Source organism: Meriones unguiculatus, chromosome 7 (genome assembly GCF_030254825.1).
Source record: "Meriones unguiculatus strain TT.TT164.6M chromosome 7, Bangor_MerUng_6.1, whole genome shotgun sequence".
Classification (NCBI taxonomy): domain Eukaryota; kingdom Metazoa; phylum Chordata; class Mammalia; order Rodentia; family Muridae; genus Meriones; species Meriones unguiculatus.
In genome coordinates, this window is record NC_083355.1 from 106,390,133 (window position 1) to 106,407,279 (window position 17,147).

General features: G+C 38.1%; 1 protein-coding gene across 3 annotated transcripts in view; it reads right to left on the reverse strand.

Annotated features, from left to right (window-relative positions):
• The window catches only part of Rps6ka5 (ribosomal protein S6 kinase A5), a 185,651-nt gene that overhangs the window by 136,615 nt on the left and 31,889 nt on the right, over positions 1–17,147 (reverse strand). For all 3 annotated transcript variants that reach the window (XM_060388048.1, XM_060388047.1, XM_060388049.1), the window contains exon 2: positions 5,824–5,895. In XM_060388048.1, coding sequence (XP_060244031.1) covers positions 5,824–5,895 — 72 coding nt within the window. The remainder of the gene's footprint in view (positions 1–5,823; positions 5,896–17,147) is intronic.

Consider the following 17,147-nt stretch of genomic DNA (forward strand, 5'->3'; position numbering starts at 1 on the left):
AATGGAATTAGTTTTACAGGTCTTGTTACATACTATAATATGCAATATAAAAACTAATATTTCATCTTCATAGAATGTTTAAGAGAGTTCAGTAAATATATTACCACTGATTTAAGTATCTTATGGCTTTATCCATAAAGCATGTCCTCATTTACTTTTTGGTGTAACTGTATACTTCTACTGAAGTAAAATGAACAGTAATTGAATTGATGAAAACAGAGTTTCTTTTGGTCAATTATGTTGCTAACTTCTGCTTTTAGTAAAGGGAATAATAAAAGCTGACATTTCCAAAATTTAATATGGAGTAATACCTAAATTCTTTTCCAGAACATAATCTCCAAAATACAAAGTAGTCTGCTTTCAAATATTTAAGGATCATATAGAAGTACTATAATATGACATAAATAAACTCAAATTCATTCTTTCAGTATTTACTGGGAAGCTACGATGTATACGGCATCACTCTTGAAACTTAACCAGAGGTTAATTTCAGAGGTGGATGGGCTGTTTCTGTGGCCCAAGGGCTCCTTACTGAGCACAGCTACACTCCTGAGAGGCTGCCCAGCTGGCCAACTGGCTCTGCTGCTCCTGCATACTTCCTATGTGGTCAAGGTGAACTGTAATCTGCATCTGAGGCAAAGGAGATTATAGAAACGAAATTTAGTTGGCAACAACACCATTTTCAAGTAAGACCACTTGAAAACTTTGACTCTCACTACCCTACACAAATTCTGTGTGGATCAAGCATTAGAAGGAGCTGAAAGATGGTTGCCAAACATTTTAGTGCATGTGTGTGTGGCACACAGGAAGGTCAGAAGACAACCTGCAGAAGTCCCTTCTCTCCTTCTACATGTGAATTCAGGTGATCAGACTTGGCAACAAGTGCCTTTAACCACTAGCCATCTTGCTGGCCCCCAATCACATTTTTAACTGCTGATGGTTCATTCTAACTTTTATTAATACCAGGAGATGAACTGCACTTAGGAAATTCCAGTGTTTTTGAAAAAGCTTTTGTCTACTGAAAAAGGTTGAAAAACCATGAAGGACAGTATGAAATGTAACTGAATAGTGATGACTTCCATTATTTATGGTGTCCACATGACTGTTAAAAGAATAAGCAGATTTTTCCAAAGACCTATTTACAGTAAGAACTATCTGTAGATGCTGCTTGCTTGTAAGTTGCTCTGTTAAAGATTTGCTAATGAACTATGAGACCAACTAAATTTATCTAAAACCTAAGAATCCTGAGTCTGTAAAAGTTCTAATGCAGTGTGTTCTGTGTCAGGTACAACATGGACAACAAGTACAACAGTGACTGAGATAGCTTTTACGGAATAATGACTTTTTTTGTGATGAGATTGACATTCAAGACATAACACTCAGCTTAAAACCAAACAGCATTTGCTTTTATGTTTCCCAAATAAAAATCTACTTTAGTTATTATTTTTAAGCATATGTAACAATATAAAATTTATCAACCTTAGAGTACTCATGAAGTACTTAATGAATGCAAAGAGACTAAAAAGTTGCAGTGGTAGATTAATGATGTTTCATTATTTTAACATTGATATTTTTAAATTTTTATTAAAGAAGAATAAATTTTTATTGCTTAAAGATGGGAAATGAGCTGGGTATATGCCTTTAATATCAGTTTTCAGGAAGAAGGTAAATGGATATCGGTGAGTTTGAGACTAGCCTGGTCGACATTGAAAATTCCAAGCCAGCAACAGCTACGTAAAAACAAAACAAAACAAAACAAACAAAAAAAAAAAAAGATGAGGAGGAAGATGACAGGAAATGATAGTTAAGAAAAAATTTTTAGAGCTTTGTATTATGTATTATATAGTGGACTTCACTTATGAAATATCTTAGTTTTCTTGCCAATAAAATAAAGGCAATGATGAGGCCGGGTATTTATTCAAAGCCTATTTTCCTGAAATAGCAATAAATTCTAATACGAAAAAAAAATGTGCCAAGGGTACTAAATTCCTGTAACCTTATGTTGCCCCAGCATCAGTCTGTGCCATCCATTTAAGGATGGTCACACAGGGTTTACCCTGGGATGCCAAGAACACAAGGTTGGGTTCCAGCTATCAGCAAATGAGCAGGTAAAGATAAACTACACACGAGCTGACCAAGGCCACAAGACACTGAGAGTTCAAACAAGCTTCCTATGTGAGTGCCTCCTTGGTTGTGAGTTACTCAAACAGGTAGGCATTAGGCAATGTACCAGGTAAAAATATACTCTGTGGCAGGCACTGTCCAGTTTCCCTTCTTCCCATTATGGGAAACATCTTGCTGCTCTGGTGGGAGAACTCTGGTTTAGCTGAGAAGCTCTTCAAAACACATATAAACTCTCCAAACAACACTTCTAAAAGTGAAATTTATACTTGAAATATTTTTCTGATTCAGATATCTTACTGACTCACAAATTGTTAAACCCAACCTTCAGTAAACAGACAAAATCACTGTCACATCAAAGATGATTTAAAACTGGAAAAAATTTCAGGGAATTTATATAACTTTTATGCAAAATATTTAAAATTATGCATGACTTTTTGTAAACATCTGAAAATGAAAAATAAGTGCACTAAAACAATTTAATCACTTGGCCAGACAACAGAAACTATTAATGAATTATTTTTCTTCAAGACTAACCTGAGTTTACATATAGTAGAATGATGACAAAAATTAGATAACAAGTGTTGACAAGAATGTGAAAAAACTGGAACCCTTATACACCTTCATGGGAATATAAATGGTGCAGCCATTTTGGAAAACTGTCTTTGAGAAGCTAAAGAGAGTCGCTGTTTAAATTGGCAATTTGCTCCTCGGAATATACCCAAGAAATGGAAACCTTGGTAGACATGAAACAGCAAGTACGACTGTTTATAGCACTCAAGTTTTCACTTCATGGATAAAAAGTAGAGCAACTCCAATGGTCACTGCCAAGTTTCACTTCTGCTGATATGATAAAACACCCCAATAACAGGCAGCTTAGGGGGAAGGGGGTTTATTTTAGTTTATAATTACAGTCTACCACTGTAAAGTCAAGGCATGAATGACTGACACATCCACTGTCAAAAGCAGAGTGCAATGGAAGCATGGTATCGCTTGCTTGTTTTAATTTCTCCACTTTTAAAACAGTTCAGGAACCCCTGCTAGGGAATGGCGCTACACACAGTGGGCTTGGTCTTTCCACAGCCATGAACTTAAGACAACAAACATGCCCACTGGCCCACCTAATGCAGATAATGCATTGTTGAGACTCTTTCCAAAGGATTATAGGTTTTACTAAATTGACAAGTAAAAATAACCTTCCCAGTTATAAACTCATGAAGAGATGAACAAAATGTGGTATACAATGTGATACAATGTATACAATGTGATACAATGTATACAATGTGATGAATAGATGAACAAGTGTGGTATACAATGAACTATTTGGCCATAAAGAAGTGTTAATATCTGCTACAACATACTTTTACACACAGAACATTATACTGTATCAAAGAAGCCAGTCACCAAAATTCATGTGTTATATAAATCTACTTACAGGAAATGTTCAGAATAACACAAAAAGTTAGTAGTTGTTAGGGGTGGAGAGGATGGTAAACTTACAAAGTAACAGCTAAAGGACTTGAGGTTTCTTCTTAAAGTCAAATCAAAAAGTTCTAAAATTGATTGTGACTATAGTCACACAGCTCTAAATACACTCAAAGCATTAACTGCATACTTTAAATGGGTAAACTGAATGGCATATGCACTGTTATCTCAATTAAGCTGTCACTGAAAAGAAAGAAACTATGTAAATGCAACACATTCTCTGGGCAGAACTTGACCTGAAAAGCTTTTGACAATATGTTGCAAACACCATTTTTAAAGGAACCAATTACCATAGGCCTGGACTTGTTCTCCCCTTTGAGTAGGTAGATACAACTGGCAGCTCAGACTCCATATGGATCACAGAGTAAGGAGAGCAAGGGCTGCCTCTGTCATGAACTCGGCTGCCTGCTCTTTGATCACTTGCCCCTGGTGATGCGGCCTTACCAGGCCACAGAGGAAGAGGATCCAGGCAGTCCTGATGGGTCCTGACAAAGCTATGGGCAGGTGGCAAAAGAGAACTCCTCCTAGGGGAAGGAGATGGGGGAAAAGAGAGGGAGAGTAGGACGGGGGGGGGAGTTGAGGAAGGGGGCTTTAATCAGGAAATATAATGAATAAATTGTGAAAAAAAGTTAAAAAAAAAAAGAAACAGGAAAACAAAGGTAGAGATAACCAACATTTTGATATTTCAAGAACATTTTTTTCTTGGGGATTAGGTAAGGTGGGGCTAATTCCATTCCTGAAAAATAAACTTCTATAAATCCTCCAAAGGTGAGCAAGCACTGGAAAATACTCAAGTTGACAGCTATAACAGATCCTTTCTGGCAGTACAGCCTTAGCTGGTAGGAATACACCATCAGGCTTGCTCATTGGTACTTATCAAAGGTGGCTCTACACTGTATGCTAAAGAACAAGACCCAAGACACAAAAGCTCACTACTGATAATCTGTACATGTGCATATAAACATGTGTGTGAGGCCAGGGCAAGGGGAGCAATGACAGCCCAGATTTCTCTCCTGCTGGAAAGTTGGCAGGAGCAACTTCCTACCAGAACTGAAAAAAAATCTATAACGGCAGATGCTTCTTAAACCATGAAGATACATTTTAACAGGAAAGAAAAATGGTCTGTCCTCTGAGGCCTTACTTCTCCTTCCATGGAAGCACCCACAACCTACTAAGGAAAGAGGAGTTCAGAGCTTCTTCAGTAGGACTTGTTAGAGGAGAATGAGAATAGAAGGATCTCTCAGTTGTCATAACTGCAGAGCAGGACATTCCAGGGCCAGCAGAGGGACACACTGACAAGACCAGCCACAAGATTGGCAGGGCCCAGTACAGACATGTGTGGCTTTGTGAATTAACTCAGAAGGTTGACAGCAGAGCATTATACTGTACACAGGCTCTTCTGAGTGCAGGGATCTCTAGACCTGCACAGATGCTAGGCCTGCAAGACCAGCCTGACTTCTGAAAAACAGGAGTTGAGGTGGAGAATTTTCAAAGACACAGGAAACAATAAAGCCCAAAATACAAAACCACCCAGAGACTATCACATTAGTGTTTGAAAGTATATCCCAGAGATTTTTCTCCATGCTAATACATGTAGACATTTATTAATATAATTATTTCCATTATATAATTGCTCAGTGTATATCTCCTCTGTGGCTTTTTTTTTAATTTATGACTTGGAAAAGCTTTCTAAAATGTTAATGAGTACAGATCATTTCAGTCTTACATAGATGATAGACCATAAATAGAACTATGCTTCAATTAGCCAGACTCTGAAGTGTTGAGTTAATGAAGGATCCTGACTTGTTCATTATCACAATGATGTGCTCTGAATTATAACAGCCTGAACAAGAGAAGACTGAATAAATCAATCAATATAAATCACTTTAAAAGGCACTGGCATATAATAAGCTCTATATATATGCTAGTGACTTCTAAAGACTAATTTACATTCATAGCATCAGACTAAGAAGGCTTTTGTTGTTTTGGATTGTTTGTGAAATAAGGTCTTGCTTTATACCTCAGGCTAGCCTGGAACTCTTGCTAGTGTTGTCCCTGGACTGAACCAGGCAAAAGAGATTCTTTAGTTCTCTTATTGAATTCATCATGCTCCTAAAATTGTCAATGACTTCCACATGAAGGTTATCAACCCTTTGTGACAGAATATCAAGTACTTTGTTCTGAAAAGGGGGGTGGGGGAATAAACCTGAGATTTACCTCCAGTTCCTAGGACCTTCAGCAGCTCAAAATTTTCAATTCCCACCTTCTCTGCATGTCCTGTTAAGTTGGCTAAAGAGAAAGAAAAAAGAAAGAAAAAAATTAAAGGAGTCAGCAACCAGATGGCTCTGTGGGGGCTTTTGGAGGTATCAGCAAAGTTTTGTTTCTTAACCTGGAGATTTTCTATATAATTGCTACTAAATTGTACAGTTGTATTTTACATATTAATTATAATAAAACTTTTTGCCAGGTGATGGTGGCACAAGAATTTAATTTCTGCACTTGCGGGGCAAAGGCAGAGGCAGGGGAATCTCTGCGTTTGAGGCCAGACAGGGCTACACACAGAAACCCTGTCTCATAAAACAAAACAAACAAAGAAAAACTTTTCTTAAAAATTTAGTGACTAGATATTATTTATATCATAGGCTAAGTTAACATGAAATCTAAAAAAAGTTATAATACACAGGTAGATTTGTAGTGACAACCAGACAGATTTAGAATTATTTATTTACATAACAAATACTAAGTGTGTAACTACCATGCTAGATTCTGGGCTACGTTCTAGTTCCATTTGTGCCACTAAGAATGTGGGCATGAGCGAGTGAGCACAAGCTATGTGCACACACTGTCTCTGTCCCCATCTGAAGTGAAAGCACTGGCTAAAGAACTTTATGATCCCTGTCAGCTCTAAAATCCTAGGGTGTGCTTAAATACACACTCTTCAAAACATATTCTGTCGTAAACAAGGCAAAGAAGGGTACTTTACAAGTCCGCATTTCCCACAGTATTTCCATTGGGTTCTGGTTCTACCTGGTGACGTGTGAAAAGGATGTTTGGAGAAAGTGGAGAACAGGGTACTCTAGTGGAAAAAAACTGAAAATGGTTGGCTATAGCGAAGTTAAATGGCTTCTTTCACACACGACTTCACAGATCCTGTACTATAAAAGCCTCAAGGCTGAGATACTACATTCTTAAAATGTATTTAACCAAGTACCTTTATAACAATGCCTGTATTATATGAACTCGCTTTCTGTAGAAGTTGTGAAGAAATGCTTGCTACCACCTAAACGCTGTGCACCCTTCAATAAGTCGCTTCTCTGTTTCAGTTCCCAGTAATGTAAGATAGGGGCAATCAACCAAAAACTTTACCCCTCCGGCATACTGGTGTCTACAATCTACTGTGAAAGCATTAGAAGATAAATAGACCGATGGCTGAATATAACTAGCTGCCATAAACTAAATATAACAAATACAGATCCTAGACAGTGAACAAAAGGGCGTTCAACATACAATCTTTCAAAATGTCTGTAAAATAACAGAGACTAGAACAAGATCTAGCTCATAAAGTTCTAATGAAGACTGAATGAGTCAATTTTTATACAGGAAATTTATACAGTACTTGCTGGGTACAAGTTAAGTTTTTTTTTTTTTTCAGGTACCAAGTTCTGAGTTTTATTAAATTTAAAACTTTGCATTTTTATTAAATTAATTAAAATAAAACTTTAAAGTTTCATTAAAATTGAAAAAAATTTTAAATTTTATTTTATTAATTACACTTTATTCACTTTGTATCCCCCCATAAGCCCTTCCCTCCTCCTCTCCCGCCTCCCCCTTCTTCACACATACCCCTCCCCAAGTCCACTGATAGGGGAGGTCCTCTCCTTCCTTCTGATCTTAGTCTATCAGATCACATCAGGAGTGGCTGCACTGTCATCTTCTGTGGCCTAGTAAGGCTGCTCCCCCCTCAGGGGGAGGTGATCAAAAAGCAGGCTAATCAGATTATGTCAGAGGCAGTCCCTCTTCCCATTACTATGTAACCCACTTGGACACTGAACTGCCATGGGCTACATCTGTGCAGGGGTTCTAGGTTATCTCCACGCATGGTACTTGGTTGGAGTATGAGTCTCTGGGAAGACTCCTGTGTTCAAATTTCTAGTTCTGTTGCTCTCCTTGTGGGGTTCCTGTCCTCTCCAGATCTTACTATTACCCACTTTTAAAATAGGATTCCATGAACTCTGCCCAACAGTTGGCCATAAGTCTCAGCATCTGCTTTGATAGTCTGTAGGGCAAAGCCTTTCAGAGGCCCTCTGTGGCAGGTTCCTAGGTTGTTTCCTGTTTTCTTCTTCTGATGTCCATCATCTTTGCCTTTTGGAATGGGGATTGAGCATTTTAGTCAGGCCCCTCTTTTGATTAGTTTCTTTAGATGTACAGATTTTAGTAGGTTTATCCTATGTAATATGTCTGTATGAGTGAGTATATACCGTGTGTGTCTTTTTGCTTCTGGGACAGCTCACTCAGGATGATCCTTTCCAGGTCCCACCATTTACCTGCAAATTTTATGATTTCCTTATTTTTCATTGCAGAGTAATACTCCATTGTGTAGATGTACCACAACTTCTGCATCCATTCTTCAGTTGAGGGACATCTGGGCTGTTTACAGCTTCTGGCTATTACAAATAAAGCTGCTACAAACATGGTTGAGCAAATGTCCTTATTGTGTACTTGAGCCTCTTTGGGATATATGCCTAGGAGTGCTATGGCTAGATCTTGAGGAAGCACTATTCCTAGTTGTCTGAGAAAGCACCAGATTGCTTTCCAGAGTGGTTGTACCAGTTTACATTCCCACCAGCAGTGGAGGAGGGTTCCCCTTTCTCCACATCCTCTCCAGCATGTGTTGTCACTTGAGTTTTTCATCTTGCCCATTCTGATGGGTGTAAGGTGAAATCTCAGGGTCGTTTTGATTTGCATTTCTCTGATGACTAAGGACATTGGGCATTTCTTTAAGTGCTTCTCTGCTATTCGATATTCCTCTACAGAGAGTTCTCTGTTTAGCTCTGTTCCCCATTTTTCAACTGGATTACTTGGTTTGCTGCTTTTCAGCTTCTTTAGTTCTTTATATATACTGGATATTAGCCCTCTGTCAGATAAAGGGTTGGTGAAGATTCTTTCCCAATCTGTAGGCAGTCGTTTTGTCTTGATGACAGTGTCCTTTGCTTTACAGAAGCTTTTCAGTTTCATGAGGTCCCATTTATTGATTGTTGCACTTAGAGCCAGTGCTGTTGGTGTTCTGTTCAGGAAGCTGTCTCCTGTACCAATGAGTTCTAGGGTTTTCCCCACTTTTTCTTCTAACCGATTTAATGTGTCTGGTTTTATGTTGAGGTCTTTGATCCACTTAAACTTTAGTTTGGTGCAGGGTGATAAGTACGGATCTATTTGTATTTTTCTACATGTAGACATCCAGTTAGACCAGCACCATTTGTTAAAAATGCTACCTTTTTTCCATTGTATGGTTTTGGCATCTTTGTCAAAGATCAGGTGTCCATAAGTGTGTGGGTTTATTTCTGGGTCTTCTGTTTGGTTCCATTGAACCACCATTCTATTTCTATGCCAGTACCATGCAGTTTTTATAACTGCTGCTCTATAGTACAGCTTAAGATCAGGAATGGAGATACCTCCAGAAGATCTTTTATTGTAGAGGATTGTTTTAGCAATTCTGGGTTTCTTGTTATTCCATATGAAGTTGAGAATTTTTCTTTCCAGGTCTGTAAAGAATTGTGTTGGTAATTTGATGGGAATTGCATCGAATCTGTAGATTGCTTTTGGCAAGACAGCCATTTTTACTATGTTAATCCTGCCAAGCCATGAGCATGGGAGATCTTTCCATCTTCTGATATCTTCTTCTAATTCTTTCTTCAGAGACTTGAAATTTTTTTCATACAAGTCTTTGACTTTCTTGGTTAGGGTTACACCAAGGTACTTTATGTCATTTGTGGCTATTGTGAAGGGTGTTATTTCCCTAATTTCTTTCTCAGCCCATTTGTCTTTTGTATACAGGAGGGCTACTGATTTTTTTTGAGTTAATTTTGTATCCAGCCCCTTTGCTGAAGGTGTTTAGCAGCTGTAGGAGTTCCCTGGTAGAGTTTTTGGGGTCACTCACGTATACTATCATATCTGCAAATAGTGATAATTTGACTTCTCCCTTTCCAATTTGTATCCCTTTGTTCTCCTTCAACTGTCTTATTACTCTAGCAAGGACTTCCAGAACTGTGTTGAAGAGATATGGAGAGAGTGGGCAGCCTTGTGTTGTCCCTGATTTCAGTGGGATTGCTTTAAGTTTCTCTCTGTTCAGTTTGATGTTGGCTATAGGCTTGTTGTATATCGTCTTTACTATGTTTACATATGTGCCTTGTATCTCTGATCTCTCCAATACTTTAAACATGAATGGATGTTGGATTTTGTCAAATGCTTTTTCAGCATCTAGGGAGATTATAATGTGTTTTTTTTTTTTCTTTCAGTTTGTTAATATGGTGGATCACATTGATGGATTTCCGTATAGTGAACCACCTCAGAGGTGAAATAAACATTGCCAACTCCATAACTGTCTTCTACATTTGTGAGACAGTCACGAGACTGAATGAAGTGCAAATCACATTACCCAGAAGATATGAGCTTCAGGCTTGCAACTGAGGTAGCAGAGGTAGCACTGCCGAAGCAGTGACAACCAGCCACTGTTCATCTCCACACCACGAGGGGGATGGCACTTTAGAGGACAGCAGCCTCTGTTCCTTCTCCTGTTCAGATCATGCCTCCAGTGCACTCCCTTTCTAGTTCTCCCCAGTGAGAGGAAACCCATGTATAAGTCGGAAATGCTGAAAGGAAACTCACGATTACATTTTCTGAATACATGAATGGGGACACAACACATTCTTAGTAGCAGGCAGAGTTACTATGTTCAAAAGATCACTGCTACAGAGGTCTTTTTATTATTACATTTATTAGTTATTTACTGACTTGTGTGTGTGTGTGTTATGGCACATGTGTGGCAATCTTCTGGTAGTCAGGTCTTTCCTTCTATCATGTGGGTCACCATGACCAAACAGGTTGCCAGTCTCTGCAGCAAGCACCTTTACCTGTTGATCCATCCCACCTGTCCCTTTAAGGGTTTTTGACTGAAATTTCCAGCATGGCCTGACTTCTTTAGAAAGACAGACCTTTCTCTTACTCTTCTCCCCCAGTTTATACAGTAGTTAACAAAGCAGATGTGGTTGTCCTGATGCTGTGTTTTGACCACTTTGACTGTTTAACAAGAGAAGGTAACAGGATGAATACATTCATAACACACTACATACATCTGGAAAATTGTCAAAAATTAAATAAAAAATAATTTCTAGAAAGAGATAGGAAAGAACACATTTCTTTCTTGCTCTGCTTTCTGCCCGATGAGACAGCAGTCACCAGGGACTGCAGCTGACAGTGTCTGATCCTGGGCATTTCAGCCTCCAGAATGGAGTCATGATTGTGTATTGAGTTTTTGTTGTAGTTGTTGTTTGGGAGTATTTTTTTGGTTGTAGATAAAGTCTTACTCTGTAGCTCAGGCTGGCCTACAACTATATAACTCAGGCTAGCTTCAAATCTGCAGCAATTCTGCTTGAGCCTCTCAGATGCTGTGAGTATAAGTGTGAGCCACTGTTCTCACCCTGAATAAGAACTGAAGCCCACTAATTAATTTTCTCTTTCTTCTAACATTCTAAGCCACATGCCTAAACACACTGAGACCCGGTCGGGAAGGAGAAAGCCTCACTTGCGCTTTGAGCCTAAATTTCCTGCAGAGATTACAGAATAGCTCTACACTGACATGCTCGAAGTATACACAGCTATTTACTAAGGTGGATCTCTGATTCTTAAGAGCAACTGCTGTTCTATGCAGACAGGGCCTTTGTGGCTCCTGATGGGTAAAAGAGCATACTGCAAGATCAGAGTTTGGGCACTTTTGGTTATAACAGCAAAATGACACCAAACTACAATATGAGCCTAAATCCTAAAATTAACTTCTTCCCTCATAAATAACACTTCATGAAAACTCAAATTAAAAAAAAGCCTAACTACAAATTTAGAAACTTAAACTGGAGCTAGTCAGTTTGTACACTATAATCTAAGCTTTGTCAAATGTTCAGAGCGGGTGCAGTACCGACATGAGGTGAGTACTTAAATACTAGTAAAGCTAGAGTAAAATAATGCTTTGGATCTTTCTCCTACAAGCCTATCTTTATGGTTAATTAACCGAATCAGAGGCACAAGGATCTCTGGGAGTTCAAATCCAGCCTGGTCTACAAAATGAATTCCAGGCCAGCTGAGGCTACTCAGTGAGACCCTGCCCAAAAATAAATAAATAAAATTCTGAAAATGAATTCTGATCACAACTCCTCCCAGATCCTCCCCTCTCTCTGTGTCTGGCTTGAACCCGTGTTGGCCCTGTGCATGCTGCCACGGTCTCTGCATGAATCCTATTGTGCCTGCCAGACACTGTGTCCTTGGCATTTCCATCTCCTCTGGCTCTTGCAATCTTTCTGCTTCCTCTTCCACATAGCTCCCCGCATATACAGCTTCTTTTTGCACTAACACATTACTGAGGTTAATCTAAATGATTTAGGAAAAGAAAGGTATAAACAATTTTAATGCTTTCGCAAAGGAAGTCTAACCAAATATTTTTCTCATTAAAACATGTTGAAAAATCCTTTATGTTTTGATTAGTGTTAGTTTCTTAAAATGTATGCTCTTTGGTTCAGTAATCACTGAAATGGAATTTAACTAATCTCTTCATAAGCACATCAAATGTTTTTAAATGTCAAAACTCAAATGAATACTAAAATGATTCATTTTTAAAACAGTATGATTTATTAACAATTCTTAAAGAAAGAAATCATATATTACATAATAGAGTTAAAAGGATTGGTTCCTAAGCAGGACGTTGTGCATGTCCATAGTCCCAGCACTAGGAAGGTGAGGCAGGAAGATTTTAGTTTTGAAACTGGCTTGCCATACAAAGTAAAGTCCTGTCTCTACGGGAGAGAAAGGGGGAAAGAAAAAATTTAGTTCCTTACACCATATTTTAACTTTTTCCAGCCCGCTCTGTATTTAATATATACTAATACAGCCACATGTAATTTGGAAAAATATGACTGGCCTATCTTTTCAATCTTTACTGTGGTAAAAATCATGTAACAGAAAATTGACTATCTTAGTCATTTTAATTGTACCAATCACTGTTACTAAATAAATTCTGATGTTGTGCAGCCATCACCACCTGCGTCATTTCCATCTTGGAAAGCTCAAACCTCTATAAGGTGCTACTCCTCAAACCCGCTTGCCCCCGACAACCAATAATGGACTTTCCCTGTCTATGATTCTGGCTACTCCATGTGTCGTTATTTAAGTGTGATCACACCCTACTGTGGTTAGCTTATTTTACTAGGGGTAAAGTCCCTAAATTTCATCCATGTTAAATCATGTGTCAAATTATCCATTCTTTTAAAAACTAAATAGTATGTCATTGTATGTATATACTACATTTGCTTATAAATTCATCTGTCAATGGACATGTGGGTTGATATAAACATGGAAACTGCTTTCAAATCTTGAAATATTGATTTCAGCCATGAGTTTCATTATTTCCTGCCATCTACTCCTCTTGGGCATGTTTGCTTTTCTTCTAGAGCTTTCACGTGTGCTTTTAAATTGCTAGTATGAGATCTCTCCAATTTCTTTATGAATGCACTTAGTGCTATGACTGGACCACCAACCTAAAAGCTTCCATGGGCCGGACCTAGAACCCCTACATATAAGTAAACAGATATGCAGCATGTTCATCATGTGGGTCCCTTAACAATGGGAGTAGGTGCGAGCTCTGACTCTGTTGCCTTCATCTGGATCCCTTCTCCCTTGCTGGGCTGCCTTGTCTGGCCTCAGTGGAGAGGATGCATTTAGCCCTGCTGTAACTTGAGGGACCAGGGTAGGATGGTACTCCTTAGGGGCCCCTTCTCTGAGAAGAAGAGGTGAAATAGGAAAAAAAGGACATAGGGCAGGACTGGTTGGAGAGGAGGGAAGGGACTGTGATCAGGCTGTAAAGTGATTGTATTTACAAAAAAAAGGAAAATTCAAGATGAAAAAAAAATTATGCTTCTGAAGCCATTTCAAATATGTTTTATGCTATATGATTAAGGTACTTGATTCATTTAATGAGTTAATCCTGTATTAAATTTACATAACTATATGAGAAGTATAAATTAATAGGCTATTGGACCCTACAGCATGTCAAGTATTATCATATGGAATTGATTAGAAAGGCCATTGACAATATATAGCCCATCATCCTCTTATTTTAGAAAAGTTCACAAATTCCTAGTGGCTAGGGGTGTGTCTGAAAGAGTACAGTTTGGTGGCAGAATATTTGTTTAGCATGCATCAAGACCCTGGATTCAATTCTGTATACCACAAAAGAGACTGGGGAATAGCTGAGGAATAATAGGTGTGAAAGATGCCAGAATAAAATACCTAGGTAGGAGTAACTATTCCCCTAATAGATGAGGAAGAGGGCTATTTTTAATTAACTACATTATATGGAAAACTTTTATAATATAAAAAAGGCACACAAGACTAGCTGATTCAATAGCTAGAATGTCCAACTAATTTGTTTGATTCAAATCTGTAATTAATAACATCTTTTACCATGCTGAAAATAAGAAAATAATGCTTCAGAAAAAAACCACTCTAACAGTATATTATGGAGTTAAAAGCAAAGAAAAAGTCAATGCTGAAAGACAGCAAGATTACTGAAATAAGCTGTATATATTTGAGTGAGAGTCTGGCCTGAATATAAACCAGAAAGAAAAGGAAAGAATGAATCCAAGAATCACTGTAACGTTCAGTTCAAACACAAAACCACTGAATAACTGCCGTGTAAGCTGAGACTACAAAAAGCAAACATCTGATCATCACTTTCAAAGACTCATTAAAATCCTGTGGTAGGATTTTCAAACTGGTACAGCCACAATGGAAATCAGTGTGGAGAGTTCTCAGAAAAGCCAAAAGAGCATCTACTATAACTCAGCTATACCACCTCTGGGCATACACATTAGGGACATACTATCCTTCTACAGAGATATTTGCTCAGCCATTTTTCTCTATTGGCTTCTGCTATGGGCTGAATATTTGTGTCCTTTCAAAAAAAATTAATGTGGAAATCTAATCCCAATGTGATGGTACTAAGTGATGATGCTTTCAAGATGTAATTAGGAAAAAAAAAAGAAGTAATTAGGGCTCTACCCTCATGAGTGAGATAATTATCCTTACACAAGAGCTTGAAAGAACCTATGTAAGGGCATAGCAAGAAGAGCTACCTATGCTACATAGCTCTTAGAAGACAACTATTCTCACAGTGCTTAGATTTTGAACTTCCTGAATTGTGTAAGAAACAAATTTATATTGTTTACAAATGCCTAATCCAGTTATTTTGTTACAGTCCAAACAGACTAACTTGGTCCCTAAGCAAAGTGCAAGAAATGTAAAGTCTCTTGAATGGCAGTATTACTGGCAGAACAAAAAGTAAAAAAGGAAGTTCTGGAGTTTCTACACTGATTCTAAAATGATGGCAGAACATCCCAAAGGGCTGTTGTATTTGCTCTAGTTAAGGAACTAAAGTTTTATGTAGACGTCTAAACAAAGTTATAAGGAGAGGGTTATAGCTAAAACTTAAATAAGAAAAACCTTTGAGACCTCCCCTGACACACAAACAAACAAGAACCATGATTATTATCTGGAGTTATAAGGCAAAAAGAAAGAGACAGAAAAAAGGGGGGGGGTGTCAAAACTAGCTGCCACCTGAATCTGAGCAAATACAGAGGATATCAATAAAAAAATAAGTAGTGATGAAGTCAAAGCAAGATGGTACAAATGAGTGAAGACTGAGACACCCTAACTCAGGGTGATTTTTTTTCTTTCTTTCTTTTTTAGGATTCTTAATAGAAAGGTGTTTGAGCATTCCCCAGGTAGGGGTCCTGAATTGTTTACAAGTGGAGAAATCCAGTTGGTCTGAAGAAAGTCAGTGAGTTTGTGTAAGCCTTTACTTCTCTCTGCTTTAGACTGAAAGAGACAGGATTAGCTTTTTGAGGTTCCTACCTTGATTTCCCCATAGTGAAAGACTGTAACTCTGAACTGTAAGCTGAAATAAACTTTCTCCCTTAAGCGACTTTCTGTCCACACAACAGAAGGAAACCAGGATACAGTAAGAACAAACGCTGCCCCTCCCTTGATATCAGCAGTTCAAAGTTGTCAAACTGCCACTAGAAAGCTCCTTATCACTCTGAGCAATGTTGCTGTATTAGTTTTCAGTGCTAGTCTCTGCTGTAAGCAGATTGCGTCCTTGACATCAGCTGTAGCCAGACTGACCTCCATGAGTAAAAATTCATATTGCTGAGCCCATGTATGATCCCCATCCCTTTTACCATAACCATTTTGTTCATCAGTCTCTTGAATCTTACTGCACTATTTTTATTATTAATAATTTTCTGTTGAGTTCAAAATTCTGGTGGGCACTGACACATGACACAAATATCATCATGACTTTTCTCACTTAGAGTCCTAACCACAAACACCCTCACCAGGCTTCCTAGTCTCTACTTTCTAATGGTGTTCCATCTAACCTGACTTCCTAGTCAGCCTAATGGCTATATAGTTCACAAGTTAATGTAGAACCACCCATCTGATCATTACTCCTTCCAAGCAAAATAAACACCCATATACACTACTCAAGTGTCCCCGACTCCCAAGATCCCTTCACTACTGCTCTTCAGGAATGTCTCAGAAAGAAGTGATAAAGCTACAAATGCCCTCTTTGGTGTGGTACCTGTGTATAATGCAGAAATATTATAAACCATGCCTAAATTTTCTATTCCTCTGTCAGTCAACCATTTAAGGACTCACCATGAGACCACAGGCATAGGCAGAGAGAAGGTAACAGTTCAACAGAAATGAGAAACATGTATATTTAGGCCACTTCATGTAACTTTACCTTCAGAAAATGCTTGGCTCAATATATTACTTTCATTTCATAACAGAATGCAGCTATGAATACCTACCTTTGTGAAGGGAAGTTTGCTTGACTTGAAAACTGACAGTTTAAGCATTACTCTCGTAAGTCTTGAATACCCAGAGCAGTGCTTAACTACTATCTGTGTACCCTATATCTAAATAGTCATCTATTATTCAATGTAAATGTGTGTATATGTACGAGCATATACATGAGAAAAAAGACAAACATGACAGACTTAGAAATTAGGGGAAACAGTTTCACATAGTGGTACATGCTTGTAATTCTGGCATTTGGGAAGTAGAAGCAAGAGAACTTCGAGTTAAAAGTCAATGTCAGATTTAAGGACAGTCAGAGTACTTGAGACATTGTCTCAAAACATAAACAAGCAAACAAGTAAGGATAAATAAAACATGATTTTTTTATATATTATCAATTAATCAAAATTTATAAAAATACA